Source organism: Zootoca vivipara, chromosome 2 (assembly GCF_963506605.1).
Source record: "Zootoca vivipara chromosome 2, rZooViv1.1, whole genome shotgun sequence".
In the NCBI taxonomy this organism is placed as follows: Eukaryota; Metazoa; Chordata; class Lepidosauria; order Squamata; family Lacertidae; genus Zootoca; species Zootoca vivipara.
This window is the reverse complement of record NC_083277.1, coordinates 59140600-59165265: the sequence shown is the minus strand read 5'-3', so window position 1 is coordinate 59165265 and position 24666 is coordinate 59140600. Positions and strand designations below refer to the sequence as shown.

General features: G+C 42.1%; 1 protein-coding gene across 8 annotated transcripts in view; it reads right to left on the bottom strand.

Moving 5' to 3' along the window:
* EBF1 (EBF transcription factor 1) overlaps positions 1-24666 on the bottom strand; it is a 374130-nt gene that overhangs the window by 104686 nt on the left and 244778 nt on the right. For 4 of the 8 annotated variants that reach the window (XM_035105765.2, XM_035105769.2, XM_035105766.2 and 1 more), the window contains exon 8: positions 8173-8314. In XM_035105765.2, the coding sequence (XP_034961656.1) occupies positions 8173-8314 (142 nt within the window). The remainder of the gene's footprint in view (positions 1-8172; positions 8315-24666) is intronic. The other 4 variants (XM_035105767.2, XM_035105771.2, XM_035105768.2 and 1 more) reach the window with 1 other exon arrangement.

The following is a 24666-nucleotide window of genomic DNA, read 5'->3' as shown; positions in this document are numbered from 1 at the left end:
TTACTATTACTATTATTACTATTACCGGTATTATTCATTGAATTTATATACCGCCCTACACACAGAGGTTTCAAGCTTCAGGGCCTCCAAAATGTAGTTCCGCCATTGGGATGACCCATCTATTTGTCATACCTGTACTTTTACCATATGAAAAATGTACACAGGCTAGCTTGGCTATCCCACCGCCCACCACCCCACTGCCTTTTTGGCTTCTGCTATTTGTTGAGACCGATATAGAATCAAAGCAGTTGCCAAAGAGATTCAGTAATTGCACAGGGTAGAGGGGGAAAGTGAGAAGGAAAAAAGCACAGCCCTGGCCCTTAAAAAAAAAGAAAAAAAGGAAGAGAGCCATTTAAACTGCTTGTCAGTTGTCAGCTTGACAAGGCCACTTGAATATATTCGGGAGTATTTGCATAAATGCTCACGGTGAGTTCACCATGGCTGCTAGCGCTAATGGTACATAAAGTAATTTAGTCACTTCTCTTAGGCATCCTGTCAGAGTGATGAGCACCTCCTCTTTGCCTTGTTGCATATTAGATCATTAGATAATAAAGTGTTAGAGCATGCGAGCCGACAGGGTCTCTAGCACTATAATTTTGAGGCTACTGCATTATGCCGTGGAGGGGGAGAAAAGAGACAAACCAATTGTGCAATTGGCTTTAAATTCAAATAAATACAACCTGCAGGCTGGGAAATTACTTTGAAGCGAGGCTATTGAGCTTGCTGATAAAACTTTGCACACGTCTACAGTGAAACCTGGCCCCCACTGAACGAAGCAGGATTTCACCTGAACGTCACTGCTCTGTTATCTGGTGGAAAGGCAAGATTTGAGCTATCTTCTCAACATGTGCCGGAGCAGCACTAATATCTTTATTTTACACTAAGGGAACTGTGGGCTCACTTATTTTGTGCTGCCTACTGCCACCTTGCCTGCTTTTGCAAATCTGATGTACGGCCCATTTCCATGTTCTTTCCTTACCTGACAATTTCCCTCCAGCTTACTTAGGGCTGATACACGTGTCACGGCCCCAACATGGAGATTGCTTCAAAAGAGCCTCCAGGTGACTATAATATTTGTAGTGTGCTCAGCAGCTGTGGATTGCTTTCTTAGCCACTAGAAAGCTTGCCACAAGTCATTGGGCCAGGCTGGAAGAGGTAGTCTGTGATATATGTCACCTCTGATAACACAGGGCCAGTACCACCACTCCTTTGCAATGAGGGATGTTGGGGGATTCCAATGAAAACAGAAGCAGGTAGTGGAAATTGTCAATGTTCAATTATTTGTTCCCTGTCCAAAATGGAAATCAAACCAGTGAATTATATCCATGTTTCCTGTTGGTGTTCCTTTCAATCCACAAATGATACATAATGGATTACACACACACACACACACACACACACACACACTGAATTGCATTTTCTTTGCACTGAAATTAATGGAGTGGAATAACATAGTGACAATGTAATTACCTAATTCACATAATTAATTGCACAAACTACACAGGCTGCATAATTTGACCACAGCAGACAGCAAGGCAGAAGACGAACTGCAAGGGAACAGAAACAGAGCTGCAAGTGACCAAATACAAGGTGAAATGGAAAACAATGTCTTCTTACATCTTGCAGTCATTTGAAAACCCAGGGCGCTGCTTGCCTAGTAACACTGGCGTCTACTATGGGGTCATGAGCTACAGATAATTACCCTCACTGTGGTTACAGATGCCACATGGCAAGCTTTTTAGCAGTGACAACCAGCAGTAGCAGGTGCCCATTGAAACTGACAGAATGAAAGGTAGGAAGATCAACAGGAGGTGAAGTCAGAGCCAATGACTGGCAGAGCAGCTCTCTGAACTGGTTGTGAGAAAGGAGGCAGGAAGATGGAGGCTGGCTGAAGGCAGACTAACGTTGCTGGGGCAGTGCCCTCACTGGACAAGCCTCCACGGGTTACAACATGGTTCCTAATTGTCTTAATTCCACCCAGGTGTTTATATTCATCTATATACTTCTAGTCAGTGCTTAATTTATATAAAAAGAGAGAGTTTATCAGGCTCACGTTTTGCTAAGATATTGCAGCCTCAAACCCCACCCAGTTACAGATGACTGAACTGTGGTTATCAGAGAATTCAGACCAAGGGGTGAGATAGCGGCTACAATGCTGACACCAGAGAAGAGGTTGCACCTCATTCTTTTCCGGAATTCCTCTGAAGTGTCACATCATTTTACTGCCGAGGTCCCTCTAGTTCAGGAGAAGATAAGCCATTGACCACACCTATACTATGCAGTAGTCTATAGCACGTCAGAAGATACGCACACATTTTACAACTGTCAAAATGCAGCCCATGGTGGTTTTACAACCTTGTTCACTGCCTTGGCTGTTTGAAGTCAACCTCAGCAATGAGGAAATGAAAGTTTGCCTGAATAGATTGCGAGGTGAGGATACCCACAGAAGAATTTCTGGGAGCTGTGAATAGAGCAACCTACAGGGATACAGTCAAAGGACAAACTGCATTCTAGCAAGTAATCACTGTAGGTAATAACTGCTTTGGTGCATAGTTGTCAAAATATTACTCAAAGGAGGTAATAGCACCAGGCTAACAAAGCAACTCCTAACACCACTTCAGAGTGCAACCTTAATATAAAACTGTCAAATACAAGAGTGGTGGTGTTGCATAAGTGCATTTAAAAAGTTGTTTTACGCATTTTAACTTATCTCATTAATAAGATTTTACTGTAAGCTGGCATATACATTTGATAGATAGATTAATACATTTGACAGATAGATTAATACAAGTGTGTGTGTGTGTGTGTGTGTGTGTGTGTGTGTGTGTACACACACAGGAAAAGAATCCACCCCTCCCCAGAAAGCAAAAAGATCACTCTAGTTCAGGCATCCCCAAACTTCGGCCCTCCAGATGTTTTGGACTACAATTTCCATCCTCCCCGACCACTGGTCCTGTTAGCTAGGGGTCATGGGAGTTGTAGGCCAAAACATCTGGAGGGCTGCCGTTTGGGGATGCCTGCTCTAGTTAAACTCATATACTTGTGGAATTTCTTTACAACTGATATGATCTCTTTCACCCTTAAAGAAAGAAAAAAGTACTACAGTGACTTGTTAATATGGCACACAAAACATCCATGGCAAGACGGAAAAGTCAGGCCTAAGTCTCTACACATCTCACATCCACCTCTGTTGGGGCTGGGTGGGTAGGGTGGTAAAGACATTATTTCATCTGGCAAATTCTGCATCGTAACCACTTTCCTTCAAATGTCTTTTGGTCTGAGGTTTTTGGTGGTTTTTTTTGGTGGTGGTGGTGGTGGTGGGAGTTTTCCTTATAAAGCTACAACCCTGGAAGTCAATATTGATTTTGGGTACATTGGTTTCTCTGTAAACATCTTAATGTATCTAAATAAGTTTTGAAATAATCAAGCAGAATTTCTTCCTCTCTCTCTAAAAAAAGGGGGGGAACCCTATTAACTGAGTAAACCATAATAACAATGACAAGCCACTGATTACTGTGGTTTACCCTGCTTGTACCACACAATGCTGCTTAGCCTTTGCCAACTATTACTTTTTAAATATAGAAACATTTAGTTGAGCAATGTATTTATTTATGTATGTGTATCAAGAACTCGGTGGATGTAAAAGCATGATCTTGATTACACTGAGATAAACCACTGAGAGTAACTTTCCTTTTTACTGACTGACAAGTGGACTATAAATGGGTCTCCAGATGTTGGGTCTCCAGATGTTGTTGGACTACAACTCCAATCATCCCTGACTACTAATCCTGCTAGCTAGGGATTATGGAAGTTGTAGTCCAACAATATCTCGGTACCAAAGGTTGAGAAAGGCTGCTCTATAAGGTGACACCTTGTGTGACTGATTCAGTACTGTAACAAAAATAGTCCTAATTGTAAAACATGTAAGTCTGATTACTCTACAGCTATACAATAATAATAATAAATGTAATAATAAACTAATAACACACATTGTACCAGAAACACTCTTCTACACAAGACTATATTTGGAAAGAGATCCACAATATCCTGTGGTTATTAGAACAGGATTCCCTGTCCTGAATCTTAAATCTGTGGACCATTTCAGGATATTAGATTTCGTTGGTCACCACTCATCATCCATGACCATTGGCCATGTTGGCTGCAGCTAATGGGGCTAACAACATATGGAGAGACAAAGGCTTCCCACTGCTGGCATAAAAGCTCTGGGGGAATGGCCAGAGGGGCTCCACAACATCTGGTGTCTAGGGCAGCCAGCTCACGTTGCTAAATTGTTGAGCCAAACCTGAAGTGAGCTACTTCTCCAGCACAGTGGTCTCTTAAAAAGGTGAGCATTTCCCCAATGGCTTCCAAACTGTTTCAACTAAGTAAATGGGAAACATTTGGTTAGTGGCTATGGAAACATTAATTCCAGTTTTAGAAGATAATACGGTAGTAGAACTACAGAATTTGGTATTGACTGTCATGAGCTGAACTGTCAAAAAAAACGCTATACTAAAGTACAGTTTCCTTTGCTTTCCCCAAAACATTACCTCATCTCATGGGGTGAAAGTATGGGAAATATTTAGAGCAGATAGTTGTGCTCTAAGTGTGAGAACAGGAATATGTCCAAGCTTGAAGGAATCTAGCGCTGTCTTAATAACTGGCAGGTATTCATGTGGCCTCCTTGTAGGGGGAAAATATCTCCTTAAAAAATAAAAAAAGCAGGCTTTGAAGGACTATGGTTTATGTTAGGACACTTCAAGGATGAATGAATAAATATCCTTTGTAAAGCTTTGCTTCTTGCTAATTAATAAAATAACAGTTTGCACATTCCTTAGCAAAATCAGGCAAAAATTATGACAGTGGTTTGTTTATTAAATTAGGTTGTTGGCAGGGATGGAAAAAATCTATAGTATGAGTTATAGCCTAAAAAGTTAAAGCTAAATAAATACAGATGTAAGTTATGTTTATATAATAAGAAGCACTGCAGAGCTAAGAATTTTAGGTTAAAAAGTGCAAACTTGTGGACCTGGTTCATTATGCATTTTCTGCATAACTACATTTACTCACACAAGTCGTTCCAGAAATTCTGAATGTATGCAAAGGAAAATGGTAGGTTGTGATGATATCACACTCAAATACTGAGGTGAGAGAATGTATGTTGAATATTGATTTATCCCGTATATTCTGGCGTATAAGACGACTTTTGAACCCAGGAAAATCTTTTCAAAAGTTGGGGGTCGTCTTTTACGCCGGGTATAAGATCTGCAGTCACTGCATATGGTGGGGGGAGCTCAAAAAGGCCACGGCCGCATCCCCACCCTATGCGGCGACCGTGTAAGCGGCTGCCGCTTTCTTTCCTTGCAGGAAGAGGGGAGGGGCGGAGCTTTCCTCCCTCCTCCCTGCATGGAAAGAAAGCTGCAGCCGCTTACTCTCTCCCCCCCCACCACCACTCACCTCGGTGCCTGGAAGAGATACAGACAATTTTTATTTGGTGTGCGTTGGAAGTTTGGGATATACTCGTTATGGCGAGTATATCCCAAACTCTATATTTTGACTGGAAAAGTAGGGGGTCGTCTTATACGCCCAGTTGCCTTATAGGCCGGCATATACGGCAATGATGGGAAAGCACATTTTCACTCTGCAGCTTTTTCCATAGTATTTAGCTTCCTTGACCCTCCATGAAAAATAGATTAGATATCAGGCATGAGAAGACTTCCCTCTCTCTCTCTCTCTCTCTCTCTCACACACACACACACACCCCACTGAATGGGAACTGTGAGGACACATACCCAAATCTGGCTGAACCTTCCCATGTGGCTTCACTAACCCCACAATCCTATGCACGTTTCGTCAGAATGAAGCCAACTATATACAGTGGGGTTTACTCCAAGGTAGGTGTACATAGGATCACAGCCTACCTGTGTGAAGTTAGGAATGAGATAGTGAAGTCAGCCACACACAAGTCACACAAGCCACACACAAGATTCAGATATATCTGGTTTGTGCCCACTATCAGCTCTTATAATTATAGTTTACACACTCTATTTTACAACTAAGGTGGCAACAACTCACGATGATTAATTAATTTGCAATGATTAATGTATATGGCAGGGATGGGGATGTTGAAGCACGTCCAGATGTTGACATGCTGCAACACCTAGAGGACCACAGTTTCCCCAGCCATCATACATTGTATAGTTGCCTTTTAGTTTTTTGGTACTAACTATTTCTAAATGATTGTTTTTTCATTGCTTATTTATTTATTCTCAGCAGCCCAGGGAAGTTAGTTAACTACCAGCAACAGAGATCCCTAGACCTTCAGTGACTGCAAGAACAACTTGCTCCCATAAGAGCCTGCATGTCTCATCATTTGAGCCTCTTGCTAGCATCCCACTTCTGTCAGAGACTAGGGCTTTTGTTTTGTTTTTAATGTGTGTGTTTTTAAGGTTTATTATATATTTCAAAATGAAATTAAAAAAAATAAAGAAAAGTTGCAAACAACTTGACTGCATTTGAGTTATTCATCCATACGAGCATTCGGGATGTTACGAATGAAAGGAAAATACATTGTCATGCCATACATACAAATAGCATACAAGAATATACTCTAATCAAGGAGCTTTCTCCAAAGGCCACCATGGGAATGTCGGGGAATCCTTGCCTGCTGCTCCTGTCTCATGTAAGATATAAACAGTTGCCATGCCGTGTTAAAAATAGAGGCTTCCTTTAGCCATGTAGATTTGGCATGTTAGTTTTTCTGCCAGTGCCACTGACCAAACCCAAACACTTCAATTCTCAGGCCTTTAGCCATTTGTAGCATCTGGCGTCTTCCAAGTGAGCCTCTACAAGCAGAGACTAGATTCGCAGTCGCTATGGACAGGTGGCCTAAGGCTATGGATTGGCTTCCCAGTAAAGAACATCTGCCACACCCACCCACATCTTTTTCAAGGGACAGCTATAACATTTCTGTTTCAGAGCTCTTGAGGGAAGTGTGTGCAGGTGATGAGTACTGTATGCTTATTGACTTATGTGGTTTTGATATGCTGGTAAGAATTTATTGGCCATGTTTTGCATTTTTTTAAGGTCTTGCATTATGGATTGTTAGCTATGTTGGTTTCCTTTTAAGGAAGAATGACAGGACAGATATGTTTCAAATAAATAAATAAATAAATAAAATTTTATTTTCTCATTTTATAGATGCCAGAATCGGGGTGATAAATGGTCATTTGACCAAGGCTGTGATGAAAGTCTGAATTTTTAGATTCAGTTTTAAATGAATATCCAGTTAGCTACAAGAAAGTACTCTACGTCCTAATCTGGCTCTCAGTTATAGGAGGCACATGTAAATATTAACATACGATTTTGTTCTGAAGATTGGTTTATTGAAACCTGACCTTGGCTCTTTTTTGAGTCTGGCAACATAATCCTCAAACGGATCAAGTGAGGGCTTCTGTGTGGATGTCTGGAAACAACCTAATACTTTGTCCATGGGACAAAGAGGAGAAAACTACCCCATCTCTTAATCTTGCCCTAAATCACAGTATGTAAAATATAACCCAAGGAAACCAATTTTGGATTATGCTCCATTTTAAAAAAAAAAAGCAGACCATTTTGTTCAGTTCTGTTTCTTGAAACACAAGACCTGATTCACACAACCATGTGACCATTGTAACTGCCATGTGATAGTTACAATGTGCCACAGTAAGCGAATCAGTTATTTAAGAATTTGCAAAGAGTGCACCGGTCTCCTATGTGCCTCGTAGCTGGGAAACTCCAAAAGCCTACAGAGCTTCCTCTGCCTCACAGAAGAGAACTGGGCTTTCTTGGGCACATAGAACATTCTGTGCACAATTTAATTCTCTACATATCCTGCCCATGGCCTTTTCAAATGCACCAACAATATCCATACATTTGATGGGAAGAGCTTGCCCACAGTAAGCATATGAGCCAAAAATCACTGCATGAACTGATTTTGCTGGAATTACCCAAATGCTTACAAATTATGTACCAGTATTGAGCAAAATACTCCTTAGAAAAAAAGAGAAGACACTGACCCTCTCATCCTATGATCTCGCTAGGACAACCAGTAATGGAAAAAAGGGGGGACCCCCACACAACCCTAGAGACCCACAGTTAAAGAAGCAACGTCAACCAACAAAAAATGCCTACCATGTTCCAGATAAGAAGGCGTACCTTCCGAAGGATCAAGCCTTCGAGCCCTCCGACCATGTTTGGAGTTGTTGTGCACAAACATGTTATCCGACACTGCCAAGACATGACCGTCCACATTGACTGTTGTAGATACCACAACCTGTGAGTGGGACAACAATATAAGGAAACACTTTAATGCAATTTAAAATGAGATGAGCACAGAGTATAATAAACCCAGAATCTTAAATAACAGCTGGGAGCTGCAGAAAATTGCACAGCTATTTCACATAATAACTAGTGCTTAGACTGTAAGACTCTAACAAGAGGTGCTATTGATGAGTGGGTCTTCGGCATCATAGGCTTTTGATGTCGCTTTAAGTCAAATTGCACAGCTTGTAGCTGTATGGCGAAACGTACACTGTTAACCATCATTTTAACAAGAGCACTTTATTAACTTTTTTTTTTAAGTGCTGACTGAATTTTACCCCACACCATTCTTCAGCATATATGCCAGAAGAGATAAAGCTGCTGTCATTGCAAATGAAAATGTATTTTAAAAAAGAAAAGCAAGTGTGGTCTGCAAAAGTTGGGATGAGAGCAACTGTATTCATTATGCTGTTACAGTTGTAGCTTCCAGGGGTGTTTGCACTCCAAAATTCTCCAGAACAGGGTACAGTATGTGTGTCAAAGGCATTTCAGAGCTGAAATGAATAGTGCTTTTCAAATCTAAGTAGACTTTTTCCTTAGCAAATAATCAAGCTTGGATTCACACAGTTGGCAAACTTTGACTTGTCTCAATTCATTTAAACAACTCAAAATGGAGATACCATGTTGCTGTAATGTGCAGGGCACATGGGATTATTAAATCACAGATTCTAGTGAATTCAAAAGTATGGCTTGCAAGCACACAGCTGCTCAACTGAGATATTTCTCAACAAATTTAAAACACGTTTCCAGTTTTCATCAGAACCCATTATACAACGCAAGTACCGGTAAGTGAGATTCTTTAGGGAGACTCATTATGAAGGTTCAGTCTCTTATCAAAATGTCCTTAGGTTACCCAATAAGAAGTTCAGATAAATAATGCTACGTTCTAATGAGATGACTACTGCTGCAAGGTACTGCTGAAATTTTGGTTAGTGATAGTGACAAAGTTTGTTGCCCAGGATGCCTATTTTTATCCTTGTTTGTCCCTGAGTTCCGGCGACGTATATTAAGGTAAAACTGGACCATTTTGCCCTTGCTGAAACCTAAAAGTATGGGGAAGCCTCGTGGACAGCCCCAGGATGTGCAAGCATTAGGATGTGAAGGACAGCATGGTGCCCTTCAATACGAGAGCGCCTCTTCTTTGATAATGATACACTGCACATCAGCAGCAGCTCCAGGATTAATTTCTTGAGCATGGTTGCCCTGATCACCTCTTAGCCCGTATTAATCACCCATACAAACAAAATGGCAACGTCCCTCTCTCCGCTACCACTTACCAAGTATTCTACCCAAGAACATGTGCTGCCTTCCAGAACTTTGGCTAAAACAATAAGAAGAAATGACCTACACTTCTCCTTATATTAAACAAGGAAGGGGGATTAAAAACTGAAACCCACTGAGATATGTTTATTCATGCGACCTCTTACAACCAAATATAATAATTGTCTGTTAATTGCAGTTTCAGCTCCCACCTCATGCTTCAACATGTGAAACAGCAATCAGCCGGCTCCTGTTTAATCCACCTATTATGTTGACTAATTAACTTTGCTCGACAGTTTATTTCTTCCTCCATTATCAGGCCCTGTCAGCCGCAAGCACACTGCCGCAAAGGGGGACCTCGGCCCCTTTGATTGATCACCGATAGATTGACATGCAGATTAATTTAATTAGAATCACCTCACTTGAGAAATGAAAGACAATGGCAAGGGGGCTAATAGATCTGCTCTTATAATGAGGCAACCCTCCAGAGCCAAGGCAGAGGATTTCTGATTTATTTTGCTGAATTCCCCAGTCGTTCCAAAAGGCTCTTGCTTTAATTGTTCTTGGTATTGAGAGGCTTTAGCCTCTGAAGAGGTGAAATGCTTTACAAGGATTGGCAAACATTGCTTCAACTCTCCAAGGAAGCCGCTACCCTCTCAAAGTTGCCTGAGCAGGGAGATTTGCTTGCAAAGAATTGCCTTACATTGCTTGAACTGGGTAGAAAGGGGAAGGCAATCGAAACAAAACTCTCCAAATAACACTTTATTAACTCTAATAAAATTCTTAAAAACATGTTTTGTCAGATCTTGACCTACAACATTGCTTAGTCGAGCAGTTCCAGCAAAGCAATCCCTACCCACCCCCATCAAACTTAATAAGGCCTTTAAGATTGTGAACATAAAATGATTTGCGCCAAAAAATAGTCTGTCAGAATCTTGTTAGCTCATTTCACAGTGTGGTTTAAAAAGGAAAAACCCATTGGGTTAAAACAGGGTCAAAATTATTTGACAAGATTTGGAAACTTGAATTCTGAAGGAAAAACAGTAGACACATGAGAAGGACTTTTGATATTCCTGTGTTATATTCCATTTCACTGTTTAAGTCAGTTTCAATCTTCCCTATAACCGCAATCCATAGAAACAGTTTTCCAGTGTGAGAAATGTCTACATGGGCAAGATTACATGCACACTCTAAAAGGGCATTCGTCCATAACTTGCTTTGCATAGCTATAGTTGGTCAACATTTCATGGTGTGTGTATAATACTGAATTGTTTTAATCGGGTAGCTTTAAATGATAGCTTCTACATAATGTATCACCTGGCCATTGTTGGCACCTGTCTGTCTTGGGAAACAATGGAGGAGTGTACATTTTGGGGGTGAAGTAAAATTGTTTGAAGGTTACAGCGCTTGCTGTGGCTGTAGAGACCAATATGGGAGAGACATGTTTTGTTGCAGCTGGGCAGATGAAGGCATCAGGTTGTGCTGCTACAGATGTAGGCACTGCGGTTGCCTACAAGGAATTCCCAAACGGTGGGGTTCATGATACTTGCCTTCTTGTCATGTTTGCAGACATCTTTGGTCTACCAAGCCAGCGCAGACGACGCTGAGACAGGAATGCAAACAAAGTGGGAATGGGGGCTTGGGAGGGGGCTTCTTTGTTTGAAAGAAGTGGTGTCCAACATCTTCCTGACACAGCACATATGGAAGGTGTGAAGGCATTGCTCCTAGTGGCCAGCTCCTGCTGCGGCCAGCTTCCCTTCTGCCCAGACTCCCAGAACACAGAGAGAAATGAAGAGGGTGGAGGAGAGACAAGGTGAAGGAGCCTTTGGCTGCTGAGGAAGGAGCCTTAGAGAGCGATGGGAAGGTGGGCATCTTCAGTCTTTGCAACTGCCTCACTGGGAAGAACTGCTGTGATCACTAGGCCTGCGCTGTTTTAGTTTCTTTGAATAAAGAGTTAACTTCACTGACATCGGGTGTTTTATTACTGACCTGCCTCTGACTCCGGCTTCTGACAATGACTCACTTCCATAAAGCAGACTGCTCAGCACATGGCAGTCCTTTTTAACCTCTTCTCCCCACCTCTATTCCATGCTTTACAAGTGCAAAAAGGAAGGTAGGGATGGGGGGAGATGTGCAGTTTCATTTGTTACCAAACAATCCTTATCCCTGACCCTGCTGCTGGAAGGGGTTAGGATGAGGCAGAGGTGTCCCTCCGGTGGGTCCTGCCAGCAACAGAGCTGCACTACCACAAAGGCTATTGTTGCATGCTCTGAAAGCACAAGAATAGCCTTTGTAAATCTCCAAAGCAGGGAAACAGAGAGGTGGAGCAGGAGCAGAACAGGGCCAACTCTAGATTGGCTGTCTCCAAAGCTGGCCTGTTTCCCATTGAGGGACCCAATTTGGCCATCTAAACTGCATCAGCCTGGAGCTTGCACAGGGAAAAAGTTACACAACTGCTTTCTCCTAATACTCTAGCTGGCGTGAGTGGCAGGGCTTCAGATGCAGTGGTGCATCCACTGATTCATTACATCCCAATGGCCTAAATCAGAGCTTCAAATTGCTCTGCCCAGCTCACTTATGTGCTCATGGAGACTATTTTGAGAACTAACCAAACAGAAATGAAGTGCTTTGCTTCAGAGAGCCCAGTTTCTCATGTAGCAATCCAGTGATCCCTCTTTCCAATACCAGGGAGAGCGAAGAAGTCACTTTCATTCCCACAGACAGAGGCCTGCAACATTTCCAGCTAGCTGAAGCAAGAACAGAGAAGCAACCCAACATGTACATATTGCTATGCCACCACAATCCCCACAGCACTGTGAGATTCCAGGGGTGCCAGGGTTTGGAAATGAAGCACAGTGGAGACTGTGGTGTCTTTATAATATATATAGTTTATTTCCACATATATACGACCTGAGCCTAGGATGGGGGAGCTTTCAAGATTGCACTCCAAGAGGGCCCTGTTTCTCTCCTTGGATTCAAACTGCCAGCCCACGTTGCTCTGACCCTCCCGTTTTGCAGCCTGCAAGCTGCTTGCCAAATGCAACTATTTCTCCTCTTGCTTACATCAGGCAAACTGCAATCCTGAAACTCTACAAATGGCCTTTGTTCTTCTACTCAATTGGGACCTCAGGGAGGGGCTTCACCCATTTCCCAGCTGGCACAGTCTTAGCTTTGCTGATGGCTTTCTTAATAGGTCTTCACCCTTCACCTTCTGCTCTTTTGATGGTCCATCTCTCCAGGCGATTACTTCATCAGGAAGCCAGCCTGGCTTGTATTTTAACATGCTAAATTCAACGTCCGGCCCCAGGGATGGGGTGGAGACCCCAGGTATTAGAAGGGAGAACAGGGACCCTAAAATTTTATAACAATGCTTTCAGTTTGTTGCCAAGTTAGAATGTGATGCCTAAGAAGGCACTTAGTCAACTTTCCTTTTTAAAAAAATTATAGACATTTCAAGCAGACACCAAGAAACAAACAGAACTGTGGACCAGAAAAAGATCCATCAACTACAACAATTGTGCTAGCCTAATATTATTCTTGCATATTGAGCTGCAAGTATCCCTTCCTTCCAATACTGAACTATACAGAACAATCCAATTTCTTCAGACCCCACATCTTTATAGTAGAAGCCCACATAAGGAACTTGTTGCAAGGACCATGGCAACCAGGAAGTAAGAACTGGCTAGTCACATGCTGTTATGAGGATAGGTAGTGATTTCGTGTCCTAGTGCCTTTATCTTTCCTGACACACATAATCAAATAATTGTAGAGTTGGAAGGGATCCTGAGGGTAATCTAGTCCAACCCCCTGCAATGCAGGAATCTCAAGTAAAGCATCCATGACAGATGCCCATCCAGCCTCCGCTAAACAGTCAAGCACAGGGACGCAGGTGCCACTGTGGTCTAAACCACTGACCCTCTTGGGCTTGCTGATCGTAAGGTCGGCAGTTTGAATCCCCGTGACGGGGTGAGCTCCCGTTGCTCTGTCTCAGCTCCTGACAACCTAGCAGTTTGAAAGCATATCAGTGCAAGTAGATAAATAGGTACCGCTGCGGTGGGAAGGTAAACGGCGTTTCAGTGCGCTCTGGCACTCGTCACGGTGTTCCATGTGCCAGAAGCAGTTTAGTCATGCTGGCCGCATAACCCGGAAAGCTGTCTGTGGACAAACGTCTGCTCCCTCAGCCTGAAAGCGGAGATGAGCGCCACAGCCCATAGTCGAATTCGACTGGACTTAACTGTCCGGGCGTCCTTTACCTTTTACCTTACTTTAGTCAAGCTAAAGACACAAGCTTAAAGAATCTCACAGACTATGACACTGTCCTACTGCTGTTCCAGAGCATAGGGCTATTAGAGAGGAATACCCTCAGGACATTTTTTCCACGGTCTAGCCTACCTATTATTTTTATTACTAAAATTACTAATTTTATTCATAGATCTCAGGGAGGTTCACAACATAAAATTACAACATAAAATATACAATAAAATTAAGAACAAAAACAAACCAATAATCCCCCCTCCCACAATACATTTAAAAGGGCATCAGATGTCCATTGGCCAAAGGCCTGGTTGAAGAGGAACGTTTTCACCTGGCACCTACCTCATGGATGGAGGCCACAGCAAGCTACAGGATTTCTCAGATGGGAAAACGTCCACTGAAAAAAGCAAACACAAAAAGGCAGCTTCAAGGATTGTTAAGTTCCCAACACATTTTGAGTATGGCTTCATCAAAGGAAAATTATCATTTTTGCTCCTTCATTAAAAAAAAACTGCTCCATAAAAGCTACATGCTACCATTGCTTTAAGAAGGCTGATTAAGGAACAAATATGAGCATTTTACCCCCCCCCCCATAAAAGACATACTCAAAATGCATTGAGAATTCACCAAACTTTCAGCTGTCCTTTTATATTTCCTTTTTTCCTGTGGATTTTAAAAGCCACTTTTAATAACCCTTCTTATTGTTAAGACTTTAACCACCTGAAAATGGTCTCTAAACACAAAGTATAAAAGACAGGAAAAAAGGAACAGAAAAGTGTGTTTTGGGGACCCAAGTCCAAAAAAGGTTTTAAAAACATAACCACTTAAGAAGTATTTCGTTTAAAATAAATAAAACACAATGCCAAACAATTCTATGACAAGGGCCCCGGACCTTTAGCGTAAACTATTTTGTTCATAGGAGTGCATGAACAGTGAGTAACTTTAGTTTCCAGAGTAATCTCACTGAGATCAGTTACTTAACTTTCCCTGTCGGCAACATCTGCAACATCAGGCACTCAACCTAAGCCATTCATCTTTAAAATACGTTTTGAATTGCAATAACAGACTGTTGCTACCTAGTTCCCTTGAATAGAATTTGATTTACTACAAAGATGCCATGCTGGGGGTGGGCTGGGCTCTTTTGGAGTCATTAAGAGAAAATACTATAAAAGGAATCCCCTAGAGAAACTGTTTCTAGGGTCAGGAAATGTGAAAAAAAATAAAAGTGGTTATGTGGTGGTCTACTTTAAGAAGTGATTATTCACAGTGCACCTGTAGGACAAAAAGAAACTCTCTACTGATTCTTTTTACAAAGAGAGACAGAGACAGACACACACACACACACACAGAGAGAGAGAGAGAGAGAGAGAGAGAGAGAGAGAGAGAGAGAGAGAGAGAGAGAGAATCAAAAGTCTGATTACTATAAAAGAAAAAGAAATATTTGGCCCACGTGTTATTTAAATATTAATGTCCTCTGCCTAAGCAAAAGTAATATCTAATATGCACTGAATACTTTCCAAACAGCCTTCACAAGTTTATGGCTAAAACCCACAAATCCATTTACTTTAGAATAATCTTACTAAAATCAACAGGACTTCTCGGGAGCAAATGTGTTGCAAATATGGTCTGTGTGTATTTCTTGAAAAGCAAACAATTTTTTTAAATGAGTGGGTTGTGTTTCAATCAAAGCACATGCAAAACTAATTTACAAAGGAAACAACTTTTGTTTCAGCTTAAAAAAAACGAGAGCAGGAGGTGTAGAGCAGGCAGTGAAGCAACTTTGAAAAAACAACAACATGAGGGGTAAGCATATTGCAGTTTAAAAATTGATTAATGAGGTGCTGACACACTCATATAAACACGGGGACAGACAGGCCTGCCAAATCTCAAACCTATCCAAATGCTGTGAAGAAAATGCAGTTTTTAATTTGGGACAGGCAAACATGGGGGGGGGGAATCAGCTTTAGCATCAAATCTTCATAGGTTGTTAGTTTTCAAAATGTATATGCAGCACTGGAGGTCAGATTATGTGTGGGGTTTTTTGGTTAAATTTGTGTATCCTAAATTTACTGTTATTTGCATTCCGCTATGTACATCCCTCTTTTGCATTATTGGATAGCTCAGTTGCAAATGTTCTGGAAGCTAAAAAATCTTCTGGAAATGAAAGCTAGGGGTTAAGAAATCAAGCTGTTTATCTGAGTTGGTTAACGGAGCCAATTTATTTGTTAGGGTGCACCACCCAATATTTCAAGATTAGGAATCACATTACTCCTCATTTTTAACCACAGCCCATTAGGTTTCACTAGCCAATTTAGGGCACATTCCTGGTATTTTCAGTAATCTCCATTTTTACTGGAAGCAAATTTATACTTTTGTTTACACTTCTAAACACTGTGTGAAAGAGGCTGGAATGACTTTTGGGCGGACTACACCTCGCAGTACACATCTATTATTATTTTGACTCAAGTCCCAGCTTTAGCAGGATATTAAAGTCCCAGCCTAAATTTAGGTAGATGCTTCGAGGCTACTAACATGTAGTCTCCTCTTGCTGTTCTTTAATATTAGATATATAAAAAGCCATTTGTGTATTTTGTAAAGCAGCAAAACAACAACAAATGCTAATCAGAGGAATAGCAGTATCTGAGGCTCTCTCTGGGTTTGGATGTACCATTCAGGAAAATCCATACATGCACAATCTTGTGGGGGAAGGAGGCAGTTCTGCAATGTAACAGTAGAAGCTGGCTGTGCACAGTGCTGACTGGCTGGTGCCTGTGCAGTAATGAACCGCCCCCTCCAACTTTGAAACTCTAATTGGCCATTGTTTTTAAAAAGAGTCTTCAGGAGTTTTTAGAGATTGTTAAAAAAACTGAGCTCATTCTGAACTAGCCAACTGGGAAATACTGGCCTGCGAGGGCTCCAGGTGGAGAACAGCCTTTACCAAAGGTGTCATGGGCTTTGAAGAAACTCGATCTCAGGATGCAAGGGAGAAACGTGCTAAGACGAAGGCACACTTGGCAAATTCACACCGTGATCAACTCCCGCCTAGAAACCAATGTCCCCACTGTGGAAGGACGTGTGGATCCAGAATTGGCCTCCACAGTCACTTACGGACCCATTGTTAAAACCTTGTTTATGGAAGACAATCTTACTCGGTTACGAGTGATCGCCAAAGAAGAAGACTTTTAATTACACACTTCTGCATACTCGTAGAAATTCATAGAAACACAGGTGCCTGTTTTCCAGCAATATCATTCCTGTATTATCAGCTGTCTGATTGACTGATAGGCAAAATTCTAACCGTACATATGCCAATAATGAATTGTAACAAACCCAGGGAAGGAGCAAACCAGAGATCTTTTCAGTTGTCATTTTATGATGATGCAAAAGGCATCCCCCCCCCAGTAATTACACTCAGTAATTTACAGTGGTACCTCTGGTTAAGAACTTAATTCGTTCTGGAAGTCCGTTCTTAACCTGAAACTGTTCTTAACCTGAGGTACCACCATAGCTGCCAAGTTATCCCTTTTTTTAAGGGATTTTGCCTTATGCTGAATAGGCTTCCTCGCGAGAAAAGGGAAAACTTGGCAGCTATGGGTACCACTTTAGCTAATGGGGCCTCCTGCTGCCGCCGTGCCACCGGAGCACGATTTCTGTTCTCATCCTGAAGCAAAGTTCTTAACCCGAGGTACTGTTTTTGGGTTAGCAGAGTCTGTAACCTGAAGCGTTTGTAACCTGAAGCGTTTGTAACCCGAGGTACCACTGTATTCCTGAGAATCCAAGGTATTATTTTAAAATTTCTCATTTTTAGTACGCTGTCTCCAACAGTAGTGCAGTTATTTCCCGTGTGAACAGACGAAGTGCTATGGTCTCACCTACTTTGGATGGAGTGGTTTTTGATATGGTTGATGACCTCAGCTGCCTCCGTTACCTGGCTAGCAACATTATGCAACCCCACCTTTCTTCATCATCTCTCCAAAGTTATATTGGTCCCTAATTAACAACTTAAGATGGGCTACATGTTCGCCTCCCGGTTTGTTTCTCACTCTCTCTTTAAAAATAAACATGAATGAATATACACACTGCTCCCCCCCCCAAGCACTGGTGAGGCATATGAGGGGGTGGTCACGACTCCTTTCCTGGAACAGCAGCAGCATTAACACTGGCAAATTTTGCAGGGAAAGTAACGAGTGCACGTTTTCCCAGCAGCTGCCAGTGAAAGAACAGGTGGAAGATTTTGCAGGGAAAGTTTCTCCAGCACCCAAAACCTGGCAGGAGCTCTAGTTAAAAGGCAATGGCTTTATCTTGAAATATATACGTTCTCAAAATATATATTGCACATTTCAATGCTGGTGCGCACACTTGTAGCCTTTTTTGGGGGGGAGGGGGGAGTGCTGCCCTTTCCCCAGGGCAGCAGCAATGACTGCAGCAACTTTTTACAGGGAAAGGTGTGGTCAGGTGATGTCCTGTCAGTAGGAGGAAGAAGCCAGGAGGCTATCCTTAGATGGGGGGTTAATTAGCTCTTAAAAGGGATAACACTAATACAGTGGAACCTCGGTTTATGAACACCTCAGTTTACGAATTTTCGGTTTACGAACGCCGCGGACCCATCTGGAACGGATTAATTCACTTTCCATTACTTTCAATGGGAAAGTTCGCTTCAGTTTATGAACGCTTCAGTTTATGAACAGACTTCCGGAACCAATTACACACATGCTTCGGGTTAAGTATGCTTTAGGTTGAGTACTGCGCGGACCCGTCTGGAACGGATTAATCCACTTTCCATTACTTTCAATGGGAAAGTTTGCTTCAGTTTATGAACGCTTCAGTTTATGAACAGACTTCCGGAACCAATTGTGTTCATAAACCGAGGTACCACCGTAGAATGTTAGCATAAATAAACAAGAAAACCTTTTTGTTGGTGCCTCGAAAGACCTGGGAGGACCATGGGTTAATTTAATTGTGGTACCACATCTTACAGAATATCACAGGGCAGCGACCCATATGTGGACCCATATCCGTGCTTCTGACATACCTTCTTGCCCTGGCTTTCCATGACCTATAAGACTGGACCTGCTATTACCAAATTCCTGTTTTCATAATACAGTCCTACCTTGGCTCCTGAACGCTGCAAACCCAGGATTGTTCCAGTTTGCGAACGTTCTTTTGGAACCCGAATGTCTGACGGGCTTTCTGATTGGCTGCAGGAGCTTCCTGCAGCCAACCAGAAGCCATGATTTGGACGTTTTAGAAGTTGAACGGACTTCTGAAATGGATTCCGTTCGACTTCCAAGGTACGACTGTACTGTTTTACAGGTATTTTTTTTAAAGTTCTATCTATGCTTTATATGGATTTTTGTATACTGCCTAGAGATTTTAAAATATTAATCTGGTTAGAAAGGATTTTGATTAATTGATCGACTGAAATTAATTAACTAATGAATTAATTGAAATATTCAAGGGACTTTGGACTTCTTTCCTTAGATAGTCAAAAATATTTTAAAATAAGCCCAGGATATAATACATCATCCTGCTGTATGACAGAGGATATATGCCATCTAATTCCATTTGGCACCATGGCGCTTTCTACTTCCTCACCTCTGCAACCAACTCTTTAATTAGAAATGCCGAGTCATGGTGGAGTTTACTTGAAAGGAGCTGTTTGCTCCATGCTTGCTTCTAAATCTGGACTGAGGTGAACGAAGTTAACCTGAAATGTCCCAAGTGGGGAGGGCAAGCAGGTGCTGAGATGGAAGACAGGAGGAACCTATGCGTCACAAAAAGGAAGCCATGCATAGCCAGGTGGGAGCAGCTAATCCCATGCAAGGAGCCTCCAATAAGCAAAGAAGCACCTACCCTATTACGGTACATTGGTTGTATTTGGTGTAAGATGTAGCAGTAATTATTATTATTATTATTATTATTATTATTATTATTATTTATAATACCCCGCCCATCTGGCTGGGTTTCCCCAGCCACTCTGGGCGGCTTCCAACAGAAATATTAAAATACACTAATTTCTTAAAGATTAAAAGCTTCCCTAAACAGGGCTGCCTTCAGATGTCCTCTAAAAGTCTGGTAGTTATTTTTCTTTTTGACATCTGGTGGGAGAGCGTTCCACAGGGCGTTCCACTACCAAGAAGGCCCTCTGTCTGGTTCCCTGTAACTTGGCTTCTTGTAGCGAGGGAACCGCCAGAAGGCCCTTGGCGCTGGACCTCAGTGTCCGGGCAGAGCGATGGAGGTGGAGACGCTCCTTCAGGTATACTGGACCGAGGCCGTTTAGGGCTTTAAAGGTCAGCACCAACACTTTGAATTATGCTCGGAAATGTACTGGGAGAAAGCAGGGGGTTGGGGTGGGACTGACAATTAAACTGAACCATTATTCATAAAAATAGGAATGCTCTGTCACTGAATGCATTTCTGCACACTTTACCGCCACACTGAATATTAAAGTATGAGGAGTGATGTGCTCTGCCGAAAGTGATTAATTTCTTTAAAATGTGAAGGTCACGCTAATTGACATGACCTGTGTAATTAAGCAGTCTCTGTTTACACACGGAAAGCTCGACTGCTGTGAGACTGGGCTTGCCTGACAGAATGTCTTTACGAGTCAAGAGATCAACAACCCCTCTTATGTCCTACCTAGTCACCTACACAAGCTCCTGATTGCTCTTCTGACAGAACATGCAAGAGCATTACCATATGAAAATCAGCTCACATCTTGGGGGAGTTGCAAACTGGCAGCACGTAGGTAAGCACAAACTGTTGCTTTGACAGACTGCGGTCCTGGCTGTTCACGCTAGATTGCCCTGTTTGCGAGAGCATGTCTGACTGGAGGATATTCTTACAGAATAACCAATGTTTAATAAATACGAGGCAACAGTGGCAGAGACGGGAGGGAAACAGATGGGAGGCCCTTAAGAATGCTGTGTAGAAATCTGCAAATTCCATGTGGATATAGCAGAAATTATATGGCCCGGAAAACAAAAGATAGTCAAACAAAACTGTTCCGCTTCCAGGTAACATGACATTAACTGTGAGGGAAATACAAACTTATGGTCACAAATATGGCCTTCGCTTTAATTATTGCACATTCCTCCAAGGAGCTCAGGGAAATGTACGATCTTACCCAATCTGAGGTAAGTTAGTCTAGCCCTAGATATTCCAGTCTGCACTGAAGTCCAACACTGCATCCACTACAAAAACTGCTGGACCACCAGGTCTTCTCCTCAATGCTCCTACTCTAAGCATGCAGCAGTGCAGGGTGGGTCAGGAGATGCTGCTTATCAGGCAGTAACATAGACCACCCTGGGGCTTTGCTGGAGCAAGTATCTTATCAAGCGCTCCCAGATCCTGGTGGTTCCACTGCTGACTCTGCCTGCTGGTCCTTTGGGGCCCTTGTGGAAGACTCAACAAGTCTCCCTCATCCTGGAGCCAGTCCCCATGCCAGAAGTTGGGAACTCTGGAACAGGTCAGAAATGCTCAACTGCTGCAACAACATATCTTCTCATCTACCCTCACATACCTGAGTATGTCCCAGCTACTGAGACCAGAGTGTTCTCAACACTATTTGCTTTACTTGTTTTTGTTTCTGCAAACTGCCTTGAAATCATTGATATAAGGTGGCATATAAAGGTTTTAAATAAATAAACTGAAAAATATGCAGAGGGTAAAGCATGTTGTGCAGTTGCCTGATTATCATCTTCCAAAGCAACTACTCTATTCCGAACTTAAAAATGGAAAGTGTAATGCTGGTGGTCAACAAAAGAGGTTTAAAGACTGTCTCAAGGCAAATTTTAAAAAATGTAGTATTAACACTGACAACTGGGAAACACTGGCATGCTAGTGCTCCAGTTGGAGAACAGCCTTTCCCAAAGGTGTCATGGGCTTTGAAGACACTCAGCTTCAGAACGCAAGGTAGAAACGTGCTAAGAGGACAGCACGCTTGGCAAATGCACACTGTGATCAGGTCCCGCCCGGAAACCAATGTTGCCACTGTGGAAGTACGTGTGTATCCAGAATTCGCCTCCACAGTCACTTATGGACTCATCATTAAAACTGTGTTTATGGAAGACAATCTTACTTGGCTACGAGTGATCGCCAAGGTAGAAGAAGAACTCCATCCAACCTATGGGCAGTTAGGAAATGACCTATGAATCGTTTCCTAATGACTCTCTTTCATATTACAGAAATTGAATATGGGTAAAAGCTTAGCAAATATTTGGTTCCAACCATACGCTGTAATAGTTCTATCAAGCATTTTTTCCAACTTAGCTTCAAATTAAGTCCAGAGTGGTAATTAACGGAACAATTGACAATAAATTTTGGATAATAGTCCTTTAAGAATTTAATGGTTATTTACTAGCTTTTCAAAGTCAGTTAAAGCTGTTCTGAATGTTCCATTTTTTACCCCATGTTTAAGTAATCTCTAAACTGAAAATATTGAAACAATTGGGCTTTCCCCCCTTATTTACATTTTTCTTAATTATATGGCACACTGATAGTCAAAAAGTGCATAATTAACAGGGCTGTCCTATGCATGGTTACGCAAAAGTGAGACCCACTGGGTTCAGTGAGGCTTTCTACTTCTGTGTTTAGATTAATAAACCTTATGTAAGCCCCATTTAACTACGTGAGATGTACTTTTGAGTAGGCATGCATAGGGTGCTTATTAGCCTAATAATTCCATTATCTCATATGGAAGATCTAAATATTAAAAATAAGGGAAATCAACACACACACACACTTAAAATAACCCTAGCCAGTGCTTCCCCCCCAAAAAAAATGTTTAGGGGTACTCTCATTTTCCTACTCATATTGAAATACAGTACTGCCCCTCAATGAGGCCAAACTTAGATTCACAAAATGTTTAGGGGTATGCGTCCCCCGAGAAAAAAAGCACTGTTCCTAGCCAACACCTGCATTTCTAACACTGAAGGCATAAAATCCACATCTTGTTACTATCTAGTTCTCTGTTTTAATGTAGCATATTTCCCATATATTTTATGACCTAGCAGTATAGAAATACTTTATAAATAAATTGTACCATAAAGGTTGCCCATCAAAATCAACCACATTTTTTTGAATTTAAGTGATTTATTGTTTTTGATCTGGCGGTGTTACAGTAATAATAATAATAAATTGTGCCAGGCTGTTCCACCACTGTCATTTGGCAAAAAAAAAAGTTTTTATAGAAGTGTAGCCAACTTTATGGACAGTTCATATGAAAGATCTGAGCAGTTTACTGCAGCAGAAAGAGGCATTAGCTTTGTTGTTTCTCTTCTGGTGGGGAAACCTGCATACGGGCAGATTAGGGTACTTTCATTTGTTTCAGAATTGTTTGTGAACTTCACCCTGTACATTTAGAGCAATACCTCCAGTCCATACCTGTTTGGGGAGGTGAAAATGTCAGCACACAGTGTGATAGGAAGATCGTAACAGAATGATTATTATTAAGGTCTTTTCTGTTGTTCCCCCTTATCACTCTGTCTTCTTTGGCTTATATATGGTGTGATATTGTGAGATAGGATAGGCTACCAATCCCAAGAGGGGACGTGGGTGGCACTGTGGTCTAAACCACTGAGCCTAGGGCTTGCTGATCAGAAGTTCAGCAGTTTGAATCTCTGCAATGGGGTGAGCTCCCGTTGCTCGTTCCCAGCTCCTGCCAACCTAGCATTTCGAAAGCACGTCAAAGTGCAAGTAGATAAATAGGTACCGCTCTGGTGGGAAGGTAAACGGCGTTTCTGTTGCGCTGCTCTAGTTCGCCAGAAGCGGCTTAGTCATGCTGGCCACATGACCCAGAAGCTGTCTGCGGACAAACGGCAGCTCCCTCGGCCTATAGAGCAAGATAAGTGCGCAATCCCAGAGTCATCTGCAACTGGACCTAACGGTCAGGGGTACCTTTACCTTTACTTTACCAATCCCAAAAGGTGAAGCCTACATAATGTTTGTCTTATCAAGCTAAACACTAGGCATTCTACAGTAGCTCAATAATAAAGCAATCCAAATCCTGGCCACCCAGGGGTGGAGAGAATCAATGGATCCACCACTGTGTCCGAAACCCTCTCTCCCAGCTGGCCTGGGCAGAAGATGAGGGTGATTTTTTTACACCATTTTTGGGGCTGTACGAATCCAGACTGGCACAACTTGGGGGATTGATAGGGGATTGGATCTTGTGGATCCAAAGCCTCTGGGCACACCACACTGCCCCATTTTGTGGGGCTTACTACGGGCTCCTGTTGGTGGGAGAACTGGCAGTTGTAAATATCCACAAATTACGGCTAAACTGGGTACTCCACAGCAGCAGAAGCTGCCTCACTTCTCCTCATCTCCACCAATGGAGGCCAGTGGGGAGCAACATCTGCCTCCCATCCTAAATCCTCCAATACCCCATCAACATGCAAAGGAATGGTGCTAGTGTTGAAGTCAGAATTGTACTGAGCCACTAAGAGGCAGTTTTGTCAAGCAGCTAGTGTGTTCATATTGGTAGGTTACAGCTTGCACAGACTTGAGAGAACGAATAAAATAATACTTTTCTTCAAATTGGGTTTTAGAACTAGAAAGAGGCAACATTTGTTTAGCTTGTTGATTTACGGGATTAAAATCAGTTGAGAACTAGCATCTGTATTCCTTCAGGTAATTTTACAGTCCAGAGTTTCCCAACCTGTGGGCCATGACCTGCAAGTGGGGTGCAATTCCTGTATTACTAAACACAAAATAATTATCGCTTGTAATCCATCACTGGTATGATGTTACAACTCTTACAGCTTTTTGTTTTGTTGGCACATTATAATG